At 41.5% G+C, this 16,565-nt stretch overlaps 1 protein-coding gene across 2 annotated transcripts in view; it reads left to right on the top strand.

Annotated features, from left to right (window-relative positions):
* Positions 1-16,565, top strand: part of LOC119658598 (guanylate cyclase soluble subunit beta-1) — a 215,696-nt gene that overhangs the window by 2,221 nt on the left and 196,910 nt on the right. For both annotated transcript variants that reach the window (XM_038066067.1, XM_038066066.1), the window contains exon 2: positions 16,409-16,482. In XM_038066067.1, the coding sequence (XP_037921995.1) occupies positions 16,409-16,482 (74 nt within the window). The remainder of the gene's footprint in view (positions 1-16,408; positions 16,483-16,565) is intronic.

Raw genomic sequence — 16,565 nt, 5'->3', positions numbered from 1 at the left:
GGCCTCGTGGCAGCTTGCGCCCTCGTCCAGTGCGCCCGGTATCGCTCCGCCACAGCACTCTGCTGCGGTCGACTGGCAGACGTCAAAATGAACACGGCACTCTTGCATCCTTCCAGTCCCGTCTGCCTTCTGGAAGAAAGGGTTCAGCTTGTTCAAGGAGATCCTCTTGGACTTGCCACCGTCGTACAGATCGAAAGAGTGCTCCCCACGCTCGAGTACCTTATATGGACCGTCTTATGGTGGCTGCAGCGGCATTGGTGCTCACCAGAATATGGGTACAAATTTCATGGTCCCCAAGGGTGTGGACCGCCGGCTGTGTGTGACGAGATGGCGAAGGTTTTATTTTTTTTTATTTGGGCACGCTTCTTGTAGAAGGCGCAACAATTCGGTCTCTCCAAGGCCGTGCCTTTTGTCGAGGACCATGTCGCCAGAGAGTCGAAGGTTTTTACCGTACATCATCTCAGCAGGTCTGACAGCAAACTCTTCGTGGACAGCTGTACGGAGGCCAAACAGAATGAAAGGCAAGACCTGCGACCAGGACGGCTCGTCGCGCGCCATAGTGGCTGGAAACTAACCGTTCGTTGTCCGAATGCCGGGATGCGCAAAATCATGCACCGAGCGAAACACTTTCTTGCGAAAAGCGGCCGGAATATATGGCGTAAGTCCCTTTTCAGAGACCTCGTAGTAGAAAGAGGAAGCCGAAGATAGGGAGCTTCTTGAACTTGTATTTGGAGTCCCATTGCAGTCTCTGAAGAACTGCGTCATCCTTCTGGGCCACATCGATTACCGAAAATCGACTGCGGCTGGGATATTGATCTCGGAGATTCGAAATAAAGCGTAAGCAACTAAGTTGAACACCTACTAAAGTTTTTGACCGTTTTTGGCAGCAGAAAGCTCACGATCGCTGCATTTTGACTGGGTTGGGTTGAATGTCGTCAGAGATGATGGAATGACCTAAAAATTTAACCTGTTTTGGGAGAAATTTGCATTTGTCAACGTTGAGAATCAGACCATTTTCAAGGAGGCGTTGAAAAATGTAGTGGAGATGTGCCAAAGGCTCAGTTTCGCTGGAAGAAGCGACCAGAACGTTATTCAAGTAGACGAAACAGAAATCCAAGTTTCGTTTGTTTTTGGAGTATCTTCGCGAGCTACAGGGGTTTGATGATAAGCTGAGACCTCAAGAGAATCGCTGTCTGCACAAACTAGGATGGCCAGCGGACTTTAGGGGCTCCGTACCGACCTTGTTCCACTCAGCTGCTTCATTTCCTGAAGTAGTTGGCTGGGTGTGCGGCCGTCAAGCGTTAAATCTGTCAGCAAGTAATTCAGCTTGGCTCTCTCACATACCGATAGGCGCCTGATGAGCTGGTCGTTCAGCCGGGTGTAGGAGCACCCGCTCAGCACGCCGGCGACTAGTGTGACGAATTCCTCGCCCACGCCGGCTAACGCATGGTTGAATTTAGTGGCGTTCGTCGTGGCGCACACCAGCGCGAATTGCGCCTCCAATTGGACAAACCACACCTTCGGATTTCGCGGCCACAACGGTGATACCCTAACCGAAACGACGATTAGGAGGACAGAAGGTGCGCGACATCTTTCCGCTCGTCTGACATTATTAGCGGAGCAACACCAGAAGAACCCGAAAGAGAGCGGACGAGAAAAACCTAGATCATCTTTTGACCTGGAAAGAAAGAGGCAATGCCCGTTCTTGCGGCCTAACGTCTTTTACTTTTATTTCTGAATATTTATATATATCGTCTTCACACGAAAAATTAATATTACTGCCCGTTATTGAGATCTACCCTGTCCTTCTCATTTTCTGTAAATCTTCCTTCTTCAGAAAGATAGAAGATATTGCCATGAATTTGGCTATAGCTTTATATAACCTGCATGTTTGTGTGTACTCCTTCACAGAATTCCCTGAAGCTATTTCGTTTTGCTTCCATGATCGTTGCTATACATCGTCAGTACACTTTTGTACCTGTGCCAGTCTTTGGTTTGTTTCGCTTGGTTGAAGAGTTTTCGCACTTCCTGTCTGATTCTGACTTGTTTCTTGTTGCACCAGGATACGTCCCTTGACGACTAGACTGTCTTAGCGTCAATGATTGAGGCCTTCCACCATTATTTCGCGCTTGATATCACCGTTCACCTGTAGATGAGCCATATTGCCAATCAGTTGTCTTGTGTAGGAGTCCGTTGTTAATAGTAACATAGGGTTATCTTGTACAACGTGTGGCTGTCAACCCCTACTAATTTCTTAGTAGACAAGAAGCTTAGCTTCTGGGGACCCCCATATCAACCCCAGAGAGAGATAGGTTGGCCCCTAGAAGGTTGTAGTCCAGATCAGTCTATCCACTGTGTGATCCCATGTGTTCTAGCTCTATGTAATAATTCATAGTTATAAGACACTTCTTGTGTAACTCGAAAATCCTGTCTAGGCGCCTTTCCAATTGTTTAAAACAAGGCAACGCCCTGCTAATGGAGTTTTCTAGTGGAGCTATGGCTTTGTCGTCCTAAGCGTATATCTTTCGTCTACATTGAATGCAGACCACCGAATCCTGTTATAGACACGAATGTCTTGCTTTTATTCAATCCCAATTTATTTACCTGTGATCCAGGTTTGATCAAAACCCAAAGTGTAACGCTTCCTCCACCCTGGCAGATCGTCTTCACTAATGCTATTGCCAAAAAAACGCTGGGAGCATGTTGCTTATTAGTGGTATTGGCCTTTATGTCCTTTTTATGGTGCAGCAATATATGATGATATATATTGCACTCAAAGCAACGGGTCTTAATGGGACATTTTTTAGGATCGGCATGCGGACCACCAATTCCGACATAGTTCTTCTGTTTCACAACTTGAAACCTTTCGTCGATGGAGAGTTCTTTGAAAGTGTCATAGGTAAATATTGGATGATATGATGAATTGCAGTAGAAATAGCCTGGTTTCGGCAGTGTCGTAAAAGATGTTGTCCTTGGGGATCTGGGAGGATATTGGCTGTTGTTTCATGACTACGAGAAAACGATATCATTTCAGCAGAAAGGTGTAGAGTTTATCCACATTATTCTTAAGGTTCTCTTTAATAATAATCGATAGCGCTATAATCCAGTTGGATCAGGGCCTTGAAGTGTGTTAGAGGACACTACAGGATTACAGTACTCTGTAGGACGCAATGTGGTCATTTCATTATTGCGCTCGCTTGAGATTATTATCCTGATTTGCTACAGGTGCTCATTCACAGCTGAGTCGATATATCCGACAACAAGTCACGATATAAATCCCATTGCCTGAGATTTGAAACGCGACGTTCCGTACGAGAGCCTAGTGCTCTAACTACTGAGCTATTTGTTCCTCCATATTCTTCTCGAAGAAGCGCAGCGTTTCGTTGTCAAATTTACGCCGTGTTATGTTTATAAGATGGGAAACCGCCTCCTTGGTGGGGTCTTGCAAGTACGCGAGGTAGTCCCACATTTTTTGGATGACACCTAACGTTCGGTTCGAGTGAAAGATTACTTTAAATATCACCTTGAATTGGTACCATTCTTTGCTAAGACTCGTGAACACTGGAATTTGAATAGGTGGTCGTTCGGCCGCTCTTGAGGTGCATACACTTGCTACTAGCCTCCGTGCTCCTCAATTATGCGAGCCATACTGGTACTGGAGAAATCTGAACGGCTTATATTGATGTTCGTTTGGTCCCCTGCGTCCGCGACTGTATAGTCAGTGAGGTTTGTTTAATCTTTCTGAGCAAGGCTTTTATAGAAGGGAATTTTGATTCGGAATCAAGATGTATCTCGAAGTAGAAACCCCTTGCTTCCAGCAATCTGATCAGCTTCTGATAGACAACGTAGTATCTTGTCGTCAGCTCCTCCAATTTATAAAATACTCGACCGTTTTGCGTCCTACATTGTCTTTCCGGTATTTTTTTTCTAAAATCTCCACACTTAATAATGCCTGCTTCCGCTTATAACAGCGTCTTCGCCTTGATGAAGTTACATGATTGTATCACAGGAATAGGTTTAGTGAGGAGACTTGGAGACATCTGAAGGTTGACTAAGATTTTGATAAGGATAAGGGCTTCACGGACCAAATGTGGCCTTGCATTATAGAAGTCTGGAGAAGACCCACAAATAAGGCAAATCAACAGTGTGTATTTTTTTAAAAATTATTTATGAACCGCAGCCCACCAGGGGTGGATCTATATTATGTCTTCTTGTTATCGATGGCTTTCCCCATGCTGCCTTGCCCAGAGGACGTGGAGGAGTTCAATGGACCATGACATCTTTCCTCGAAACGCCTGAACTACGCTGATGATATCTATTTCTTTTGTTACCGCTCTCACCGGGCCATGAGCCTTGGAAATGCCTTTGATTTTGGGAAAAGAGGCAAGCAGAGTTGGACAGAAGATAAACGCAAACAAAACCAAGGTTCTCAGTCTGACGGTCATCGCACTCTCCCTATCTGATTGATGGGCGGATCATCGAAGACGCCGTCATTACGATGGAGTGACAACAGCTTTGGTGACTACGCCATGTAGTGGAACCCACTGTATCAAATGGTTATCGAATTGATCGCCCCAAGAGCATTTGGCGCAGAATAGTGGAGGGAGAGTGTACTAAGGTTAATTCATATCAGTCAATACGAGGCCTATTTAATAACTCCGCCATCAGTTCTCCTGACTCTGCCTGTCAGTGTCTCTTTATATTTATTTTTACTTGTTGCGCGTATGTCCCTCAATTTGCTATTTCCAACAACAGTTTTTTAATGAAACACAGTAAAAATTGCACATTGCATTTTTCATTAGAGTCAATGCATCAATGAATTGTTTTTAGGCAATCAGGCTGAACATGGCGGTTTTCCGGGTTGTAAGTCTGTGCTCACATGTGTAAAAATCCTGAAAATCCCATCATAAAGTAGAAATGGCTTATTGTCCTTCTGCCAAAAAGTTAGTTGAAACACCGTATCGATGGTAATATGTAAATCCTTGTCTCAAATTAGCGTTATATCATATGAATCCTATTAAAGTAGAATCTTCCCTTAATAAGGTAACTTTGTAAATGTACCCCGCTTGCGATATTTCACCACCCGCACGGTCACTTGTTCTTGGTTCTAATAAAATTCTTACACACTTAATTCCTTGGTCGACAAAAGGTAATTACTTTCATTTCATCGTATAATTCCTCTTATACCAATATACAGCCATACATATATGCACATAGCAAGCATCATTGATAGGACTTGGAATTTATGGGATCGTGCTTCCACAACAGTTCTTTGCCTCGATGAAAACATAAATTTGAGCCCCGTATAGACATTGGAGTAAATTTTGTTAGTATAGTGACAGTGGAGGTAGCTGCTGTCAGGATTAGTTCTTTATTGAACGTTTCTACGTGGAATTAGGCGGAAGAGACAAGGATGCAGGGATGAAAATTGCAAAGTCAGCAGGGAATTACTCGGGGAGCAATAACATACGCATGGGGGCATAAATGTTTTTGCGTGGCGTGGAAATATAGGCTTAACTTATTTGGGGCTCCTCAGAGAATTTCGATAGGCAACGTGTCACTTGAGTGAGCAAGGAAACAAAACTGATCCGGAAGGAAGTTACCATAGATTTGCTCTTGAACTTTTATAGGGGCTGAGCGATATTTCCTACTAAATCTCCGATACAGGTATTCTATCAGAAGCGATTGTGGCCATAATTTAGCTTTTCGTTGGCTAGTAATCGTTGGCCGATAAAGATTCCTCCATCAATAAATCCTACATCCTCATGAGGTAGTCCATAACATACTTAATCGAAGTGGCTGCTGCCACACTAGTCTCCATTCTATGTATACCATCCAGATAATCACATTAGAGGAAACAATGAACCTTTATTATGGCGTCCCATACACGGCATTATCTATTCCGTAGCGTGAATTCCTCTGGGTTTGTTCATTACGGACCAAGGATGTTAGAGATTAATGTGAATCTGCTGAGATATTAATCAATTTGACAATGTCTCGGGGCAAGCTTTGCAACATTTTGGTTCAATCCCAACAGAGTTTGGAAGGATTTTGTTATGTGGGCATGCTGTCGGGTGATAAATATTGAAATAGCTGGTCGAGCCTAATCATGGAAGATTAGTATTTTGTGTTGTTTGGGTTTGTCCATAGTCCTCAAATTGTTTTTCATGTATTTTACGGAACTTTTGGTCTATGGATCAGGCGAGGGGATATTGGTTTGATTTTTGAAGAAGAGGATGTTAAAGATAAGCTTTTTGAATGGAATGATGAAGTAGGAGCCTCCTGGTTCCCAATTGTCTTGATTTAAATCGAATGATCATAGTGCACGACAACTGATGAAAAGGGCGTTGTTGAAGTCGAAGTTATTTCCCGTGGGTAAATTGCATATCCTTCTCTTTGTGTTTCCCCGGGTACTTTATTGTGTTACACAATGAAAAATGAAAGAATGTGAATTCCTCTCCAGTGTCCTACACAGTCACTCCGTGAATCCTTTAAGATTCAGACTGTGAATTCGCAGAATCATAAATTTTCCTGTTTTTCAAATTAAAAGTCCCCGTTGAGGAAAAAGGCACGGAAATGGTAGAAAATAACTCCTGGGAAGGAATTCCTTATTAACGGAAAAACTGAGACAATAATTCCACTCTATATTACATCTTATCTCAACTTGACTTTTTGCCAGGAAATTTGTTCGTATTATTCACAATTCCAGAAGACAACTCCCATGAAAAGACAGGAATCTTTAAATCAACCGAGTGAAACGATAGTTGACACTGACAAACAGAATATAATATCCTTCTCGCCGACTAATTGTTACAGGAGAGGGCAAGGTATCGTAGCTTCTATCCAGGGAGTAGTTGACGTTCATTTAGTGTGACTCTTTAACAAACAACGCTTTCTAAACTCAGCCAGACATACAAGAAACAATCAACGGAGCGGACACACAGTCTGCAACAGATTATAAATACTGACAAGCTGGGAGCCGATTCAACTAGCAAACAGGCAGACCGACAACTATACTCTGCAAACAAAGTATTTGTAATTCTTTGGAAAGCAGGAGCAAAGGGGGCTCAGAAGTGAAAGGAAACAGGCTCAGAACTGGAAGGAGCGAGGACTATCAGAGATGTTTTGAAACAATGAAATTAGGCCTGTATTCAATTATGGATATTTTCGCTTCATTTGAAGGAAGCAAGCATGTAATTCGAAGAAGATAAGGCGTAGGAAGGACTTGTGTGTACTATTAGAGAATATTTTACTTTATTCTCTCGGTTTTCCTGTATGATATCTCGGTACGGTTGTTCAGAACTAAGAAAAGGAACGATGGCAGTACGGATCAAATGAAGTTTTCTGCAAGGTTCGTTTGACTTTATAAGTAATTCTATTATCCTGACAAGTGATGACAGCAGCGAGGCGAATGAAGGGGAGAAAGCAATAAATTTGCTTATACTTGTATGTAAGGGTTAGTCGCTGACTAGGGAATATTTGCAAGAAGGTTGCATGAAGCCTTTCATAGAAACTTGAAACGTGTCGTAGACAAATCGGTTGTTATTTTCTAATTTTAATTCTCGGGAGACAAACTTGTCTCGGTTGAAGAGAATTTGAACCTTTGTTGTGGAAGCATAGAGTCGAGAAGAAGAGAAGCGAGGGGGGAGAGGTGAGATAACTTTTGAATGTTATTTAAAATGACAAGGGAGGTTTTTAGAAAAGGACTACCGGACGGATTGTTGATTGTTGATTGACAAAAAAAAGTTTCTGGAGTGGCTCGCTTTGTTAAAAAGAAATCTAAAACCGGAGGCCACCAAAGGCACATCTCAGTCATGATAAATTGCGCGAAGGATCAGAAGAACCAAGCTCAAAGTCAAGATTTCAGAGACAATAGAGTAGTTACATATGGAAGGCCAACGAGAGCCGAAGATGCTGTCGATGGATTCCTGCTTGGGTGGAGGTAATTCTAGACAAATTTTCAAAGACGCCTTTATCAATATTTTTCTTTTTGCACGTAGGGTTACACACTTTACTGCTGATCACATCGCATGGTTTAAATGAACGTCAATTCCTTAACTGAAGTATCGATGCATTGCTGGTACTGACTGCGTCTTTCTATTTTTTCCTCGGTTTCTCGGTTGATCTACTTCTCTTCATTTTCCTCTTGAGTAACTCTTGTCGGTGAAGTGGCAATTCATGAGAGGATGCAGGATTCGTCATATTGCTGCTGGAACCGAGATCTCACCGACAGAGAACAATCAAGAACTAACTAAGAAATTGGTGTCCGTTTAAACGATAAGTGCAATTGAAGGGTTCAGTTCCAAAAGCCACATGCAAAAACGTATTTTTTCAGGAATCGAGAAAAACTGATTTCAACACATGTGACTGCTGAATATATAGCCGACTTTGAAGGCCAATTTTATCTCGCAAGAGAGCTGTACGGAAAAAGTTATACAATTCGTTATACAATTCGAAGCGGCTTGAAATTGACTTTCCTAGCTTTGACAACTTTGGAACATGTGACCTTAGGAACTTCAACTGTTTTGAGTCAAATCTCAACAGCCAAATTTTATACATACCATCGAGAGACTATCTAGCATGGTATATAGGTTGCAGGATTTAGGAGGCGGAATAATGGCTAAACCTTTACAAAAATTTCAAATGTCGATATCTCCGTTCATATCGGAAGAAAAATAAGAATAGGAATAGGAAATTGATATACAGGTTGGGGTGTCTAGGCTGTTACCAAACTTGTGCCCCCTTATGGTAAGGTCTTGGCTTTTCGCTGGGGAGAATTTGTCTACAAACTCGGGTCTTGTAGTACATCGATTAAGGAAATTGGGGCGATAGTCCCCATCAGTATGCTATGTCAAAACTACTACCCTTTCTTTCCTAAAATCCGGCAGTTCATATTATTAGGTATATTGATCGCCCTGATCTTGTAAGCATGTGCATGTTTTTAGCTTCTAAGCTTCATTGTCAATGAAGCTTTTTTTCTATAAGAGCTAAATTTTCCTCGAGTTATACAGATAGTGAGTGTGTTTCATCCGGAGTCTGCAAATGAGTTGTGTGAGCAGATTTTCTTCCTTACATTAGCGAGGCGTAGATTGCGGTCACCGAAGTGTTGCCAAGACTAGAATCACGCTTGGTCAGTTCGTTGGCTCGCTGATTTTCTTCGGTACTTTGCCGGGCAACTCAGAAAGGAGAGGTTTTATGTGAACTGTCCAGACTATCCATTTCTTCCCTGCACTAACTTCGCCTAGAAAGCACTCACATATCCTGGAGCTGTACGATTTGGGTATTTTGTGAGTTCCAAACTTCCGCTCCAACTTCAAAGCTTCCGTTTTACTCGTCAGTAATAAATACCATGTCACAACCTTGTAGCGCATTGCGGGTTTTCGACTCCGCATTGATTGGGAAACCAGGGATAAAGTTTCCTCTTAAGCTCGGCCTACGAGTAGCGGCGTCCGCCGATGATGCCAAAAGCCTCTTTGTAAGTAGGTCCTGGATCTTTGGATATGAAGGCCGAAGAGTAAGAGATGTAAGATTGCATTGAGGGCGTTCGTTAGGTAAGGTTGCATAGCTACTGCAGTGCCCATGCATTCGGCTCCTTGGACCCTATTACGATGGTCTCATTGTATTCTTTGCAAGGGGCAAGTTACTACGCAATAGAACCATAACTGAGGACTGGACGGACTGTGGTTCAATGCAAAAATAGAAATCCCTTCGGATTTTCCTTTGGAATTCATCTGTGGCTATTAGCAAAGTATCAGCGAGATAGTACCACCTAGAGATGTTTTTCTGTTGCTGGTCCTGTTTAAGTGGCTGCTTACTGGATCTGATTGGATTATTATCGATGTAGTGCTGGACGGTCAATGCTGCAGTTCCTTAAATGGTGCGGATTAGTTGTGAGTCATATAAGTCTAGGGAACATACAAGCTTTCTTTTCCCATCGACATATTTTAATCAGGGTTTGATCGCTGGAACCTGGATCAGAAAAATGAATAACATGACAACTGTTTCTCGCAAGGATACAAGTTCTAGGCCTATGAGCTTTAGAATACATCGCAATGCTTGTCTTTAAGTGGTAAACTTCGCCGTCGAGGCATCCAGTTCTCTTCTCATTTCTTCTAATCTCTCGTTAGCAGTTTCAGGATTAGGATAGGCAGGCTATTTTCCTCCTTAAATACCATATATATGGATTGCAGAGTTATAAATATATAGGCATCGGACGAGCTTCATTCTATTATTGAGGGCTCCTACGAATCTCATCATATGGGGTTTTCACTGTCTCTGGTGTCCTGATTAATGCAAAGGTTTTCCCTTGGTCAACAAAGGCTGAAGAAAAGGAAGAAGATCTCGTTTTTGACTTAGTTTTGAATTTGAAATGTCGACGTTGCAGACTCTTAAAATCAGTTTCGACCATTTGTACTGGAGCTAGATTCCATCCGGTGTATGTCTGCGATTAGCTGCGAAAATTGAGAAAGCTCTTTTGATGAATTTCAAATTCTAAATATGAAGTTGATATAGGTTGGGAAAGGCGCGCATAGGCGCTACATGACTGGAGTCTTCAAGATTCTCTATAATTCTGATTCCTGTGTGTGCTACCCCATTGAGGTCCTTGCCCTCTTATACGGTAGGTACGGACAGAGGGTATTCCAAGAAAATTGACTTTAGGGTTACCTGGTTAATGCTGATTCCTGAACAGGCTACGCATACGTAGTCTATCACTTTGCTAAAAGGCTTCAATATCCTTTTCGCTCTAACATACTTTTGAGTATTTCTTGAGAAATCCAGAGCTTCTTTTACTTTGCATATGTGTTGGTCTGCTGTGATTACTGTTGTTGCTGTTTGGTTCTTCGGACCAGCCTTTGTCGCTAGTTTCCGAAAAAACTCATTATTATTAACAGTCGTCTGCTCAGTCTTCATGTCCTAACAGGTTCCGGGTTTATTAATTAAAGGGCGCAATTCGGATACGCTCTTTTTTAAGTTGACTATAACTTTGTTGTCAAAGAGGAAGGAGAGCCTTGTCAGTTCCCTAATTGGTCCATCCTTTAGAACTGCCGAGATTTTAATTGAATTGAACTGATATTCCGTCATCCATTCCGCAGATTTATTCGTGTTTGCTTCCATCGGAAATTTCGTTAGATCCAGGAACAAACACACATTCTGAAATATCTAATATATTCCTTCTTGCTCATATCTTTGCCAGGACAAACTAAATTCCAGCCTCCACATGCACACGTGCCCTAAACAATTACATTCTATCCAATCGAAATTGGATGCAATCAATATTGTCATTGGCTTTTGACGAATGACAAATTGAAGTACACATTCAGCAGCTTTTATGTCCTTTGCGTCGATTTCATTAGGGAATACTGAACTGAAGTTCTTGGTACTTCAAAGGTATTCATTCGTTATCTCCTGGAAATTTAATCGATTTCTTTGGTTCTTTCTTCCGCGTGGAATATTTACTTAAGAGTCATGATTTTCGTTATTGTGGCAGCTGCTTCGTTTCTTTTTCGCTCCCCAATGAGCAGGGGAGGTTTTTAGTTCCTTATGGTTCTTGCTTCCGTTTGGTTTTCGATCAATACTTTTTTCCTTTAGGGCTTTGCAAAATTTTACCTGGCTCACTCCAAAGTGAGTTAGGCCGGGTTCTCTGTTCGCCTTGAAAACTCTACCACATCGGGATTAGTTTGCGTTAGATTTGCAACTAGATTTTCTCAGTTTATTTTCTGGTGAATTCACTTCATCTACATATCCTGAAAAGCTGATGAAAAGGGGATATCTCTTTGATTTATAAAAATCAAGGAAAGATACAAAAGGAAAACCTTATCAAGCGTTATAGAAATGAAAAATCTAGAAGCTTTCCACTTTCCACACTGTTAACTATCAATTGAGTGTTATTTTCCCACAACAGGGTTTGCATGTGCTACAGAACCCTTTACAATTAGAGCTGAGTTTCTGTTGCCTTAGCATGGAATATTCTCTCAACCTCTTCTGTAAATTTTCTCCGAGAAGTGCGATGATATGAATAATTGCGAGGAATTCGAAATTTACGTTAAATTTGATGCTTGAGAGAGAAACTCTTCAAACTTCTTGTTCTGGATAACTGCAATTTCAAGGATATACTTCGGATTTAATTGGGTTTGATGTTGAATTAATTTACATTCCAATACACTTACAAACCTCTCAATATAATGTGGGGCTCGACTACACGTAGTTGAACACTCCGGATGAGGACCATTTTCGGCTGAAAATAACTTTACACTGAAAGAGAGCTCGAACTTTTCAAAACCACCCTAATTTAAAATTAACTTTTCATCATGGTGCGTATGAAAATCTAATATTTAATTTCTGAGCCTATTCGACACGTTTACTTGCTTCTGTTCATCATATTTCCATTCGATTACAACGTGTGGGCCTAACTTTGCAATTTTCACCCTTGTTTACTTGGAAGGTAGCCGATGTGAAGTAGGTCGGTGACCACGTCCCTTCCTCCACATCTAGACAGTGGGATCGAAAGCAAGACGAAACGTAACAGGTGTTTGCCTATTTAACCTGAAATGTCTGGAGTTTGGTTTCATTCTATGACGAGACGACTACGAGGACGACTGCTAACGACTGAACTGAGACAAAAATAGGCACTCTAAAAATCGACCCAAAAACCAGGAAGTGTACCCCCAGAACGTATTGACCCATGAAACCACTCTTGAATGTGGAAGGAGCGCTAAACGAACGAGGATGAATTTAGATGAGGGGAAGGTAGTTTAGATTCAGACCTGGAACGTCAGAGCTACCTTTTCATTTTTAGCCCTGGCAGAACGTAACTCATGCGACTTTCAAGGTTGAGATGTTTTTATGAGAACCTGTAGAAATGTGTGGGTGACTGCACCATCCTCCCTTTTGCTTTGTCAGGAGTCTGCTAACAACTGAACCCTTGGGGAGTATTACAAGATATTGTAATGTTAGAAGACGAATTGAGGAATTCATTGATTTTCGGTTTGTTCAATGTGGAGAAAACGAGTCGATAGTGGTAAAGTGAGAAAACTAGAAAATGTAAGCATCCTGTCCTTCGTAAAATATGCTCAGGTGGTTGTGAAATTTACAACCAAACATGATGAGATTGGGTTACGATAAAGTAAATTGTCTGGAAGGAGTCAGTATTGTTACTTTAGATTAACATTTGATAGCAGGTGGAGTCGAATAGAAATAAAATGTTGTAAATTGCGACCATGAATATCTAAAAGTTTTCTGCTGGTTATTAAGATAGGTGTGGGTGATATGGAGAGATATTTGTAGTCATAGGACTGATTGGTTGGACTGGAATTCAATAAGGATGCAGGGAGGAAATTGGGTTTTAACATGGAGCATTTTTTGGATTGGGGATTGCATAATGACAGTGGAATCTCGATAACTCATATGATAAGGGGGCTGACGATTTGGTGCGAAATATTGCGATTACCAATTATCGGGAGTGAAAAATAAAGAAAATTGACTCTGGGGACTGCCAATTTTGTACGGATTAATCGGAAATACGAATAATTCATGTAGAAGAGTTACACAAAATATCATGTGCTCGGGCCTCCAGTTGAAGTTAGTCCTTATAAAGACTTTATTTTAAGCTGTTGATCATTTCTCCTATTACACTCTGTCCCTAATTTAAGTGTCTATGTCTTCTACCGCTTTTTAATCCTTTTTTGGAACCATTGTAGCCATTTTCTTTCCACTTATGTCAAAGAAGACTGCCGTCCCTATCTTGAGTTCCTTCACACGACAGTCAACTATCGAGAACGGTCGTTAATCTTTCTTTCAGTAATTTTGATGTCATTATATTGGAGTACAACTTTCCTTAATGCTAGTAAACGACGTATCAGTGTAATCCTTAAATAGCGAATAAAATTAAACCGGAGAGTCTCGCGACTTGCGGGTCCTCAGCTTGGGCACTTGAGAGCAAACGAAACATGAAAAATATTTTTCTTTTCCAATGTTTAATGGTGTTACATCAAAAGATCCTTTGGGTTGTTCATTGATTTTCCCTCTTTTACAAAACAAGGAGTAGAATGGCTAACCCAAGGGTTATAATGGCTGAATCACTTCTTTTCATCCATTGTGTGCCAGGGAATTACATACAGAAATTATTATAGCCTTATCGGTTTACGTACGGAGAATTTTTTCATTCTGTGCTGCGCTTTCGTGGATGCTCTATTCTTCAAAGCTCCTCCTGAATGCAGTTTCATCTGATGTCATTCAAAATGCGTTAGCAACTCTTGACGAGACGATATTCTGTGGATATGGTCCCCTTGTAAGCTTTGGTTTTAAAGGGTTTCGGCCGGACTGGTGCTATGTACAGTAGGATGAATGCATACACTTGGGTTAGTAGTAACCTCTTTCGGCAGTCCCCTCAATATTGTGCAACGCACCTACAAGTTTTACCACTTCCTTGCTCGCGTAAGGAAGGTGTCCTTTGAAGTTTAATTAATGATTCAGCCTAGCACCCAGAGATTTTCTAAAACGTCTGGATTATATCATGTGCTGTCCCGCGCGAAGTCTTAAGTGCTCCACCAGCATAATAAAAATTGGCACTCGATCTTGGTGGCGTTGTTTCTTTCAGTTTTGCCATCATCAATTCATAAGCACCTCATTATGGGTTAACGTCGGCCTCTTGTTTCTTCAGTGAATTTCCTTTGCTCTTGTGGATCATTTTTTGCAACTTTTCCTGGCAAGTTTTTTCAACGGTGTGCAGCTCTGCTAAGGTTGATGTTTATCTGTCTGCTTTCATTTTCCTTGTTTCTTTCGTTTTTGCAATTGTCTAAAATTTGGTTTCCCTCTTTTGGATTGCTAATATCTAATCTTTGACGCTTTTGTACTTTTTTTTTGGTAATGGAAGTTTTCCTATAATATCTTACATTAACGTCCTGCTTCTCCTTATGCTCTTTACCACTTTCCACTTCGGGTTTCTTTTTCTGCCTATTATGCATGCTTCTCACAATAAAGGATTTTCTTTTGGACAACCCTGCATTCATTGTGCATTCACTCACATTCTTTTCGCAGAAGTCTTTCTAGCTTTCTGTGCAAAAACCATGCAACAGAGAGATTTCCACCTCCATCCACACTACAAAAAACCTGTATCTAAGGAGTAGTTGGGTTACATTACAATCAGCATTGTCGTGTTTTCGTGTGAATTGCCATTGACTCTAATGGGTTGTGCGGATAATCTATCATTCAGTTGACTCTCCCAGGATTGCTGTCATTATTGAGAATGCGAGCCTTCTTTTTACCAATGAACATTTCCTTATCTTTCTCATATTCTCGGATGTATATAGACTTATGCTCCGCGGTGTGAAGAACGATTATGCTATCACCATCAGAGATAGTGTATTAGGTGGACGCTATTTGCTAGGTTCTTTGATTTTAAACCTGCTTTAAGCGCTTGTAGTATATCTGAGAGAAAAACTTATTAAACCTCTAATATTGGCGATCCTTCGTTCTTTTCAAGTTCTGCCGGCGTCTTCGACTCAGCCATCCAGCTGACTCGTTCATTACCATTCCAAGTGTACATTGGTATTGTTCGACCAATCATAGGGGGGATTAGTGCCGTGTAAGATCATCTGGATATCCAGTGTAATTCATCGAGCAGAATTTCGTATCAGGGATTGCCGAATCCTAAACTGTCCACGATGTATTCTGCGCTGTCCTTCCCACAACTTGTAGAGAAGAGGGATTTCCTTAGGAAGTCCTTCGATATCCGTAAAAGTTAGCCTGCAATGGGAAAACGATTTTTCAATAATGTCTCATATCTTCATGTGTATACCACACTACGACATTATGACAAGTACCAGCTTACAATGGGGCAGATGTGTGCCTCAGTTCCAGCGCTCAGGTGTTAAGTAGGCCCATTGTACTAACTCCTATGACTATAGTCGGGATTCGACCCTGGGGTGCGTCGGCTCGTGAAACTGACGCTTCGCAAAATTTGAAGGGGGGGAGGGGGGGGGGGAGGGAATATCTGCTGCCAAACATGTTTCAATACTTTGCTGACGATATCATATCACCTCGAATCTTGTTGTCTTTAGTATACAAAACCATCCTTTCTAGTTTCCTCGCGGTGACAAACGGCCAATCTGTACACAAGGAGGGAACTATCCTTGTCGATTGCCTCATCTCATTTAAAATGCACATGAGAAAGTACCTGCATGATTCCCTCCATTTTAGTTCTGTTGGGTGAGGCAAACGCAAAGCCTCCCAGCACTCAGACCCTAGTGCTCCATTGTACCCGATTCCCCCTCTAATGGCTGCACTATGGATTCAACATGTTTTGATTCTTTATTCATTAATTAACGCCTCCAAAGTTTGGAAGGGTCGAAAATTCCTAACTTTACATCATTAATTTAGGTTTTTACTAATTAAAAAATCTCTTTTCCAGTATGGATTCGTGAATTACGCTTTGGAACTGCTCGTCCTTAAAAATTTTGGATTATCAGTTTGGGAGCAAATCAAGTAAGTACTCTTCTCTCTTCCAAATGCATATTTAACAGAATTAACTCGGTATTATCCTGTAATCATGAATTCCTTTTGTAAAT

This window comes from Hermetia illucens, chromosome 6 (genome assembly GCF_905115235.1).
Source record: "Hermetia illucens chromosome 6, iHerIll2.2.curated.20191125, whole genome shotgun sequence".
Lineage (NCBI taxonomy): Eukaryota > Metazoa > Arthropoda > Insecta > Diptera > Stratiomyidae > Hermetia > Hermetia illucens.
Note: the sequence above shows the minus strand (reverse complement) of the source record. Positions and strands in the feature narration are given on the sequence as shown.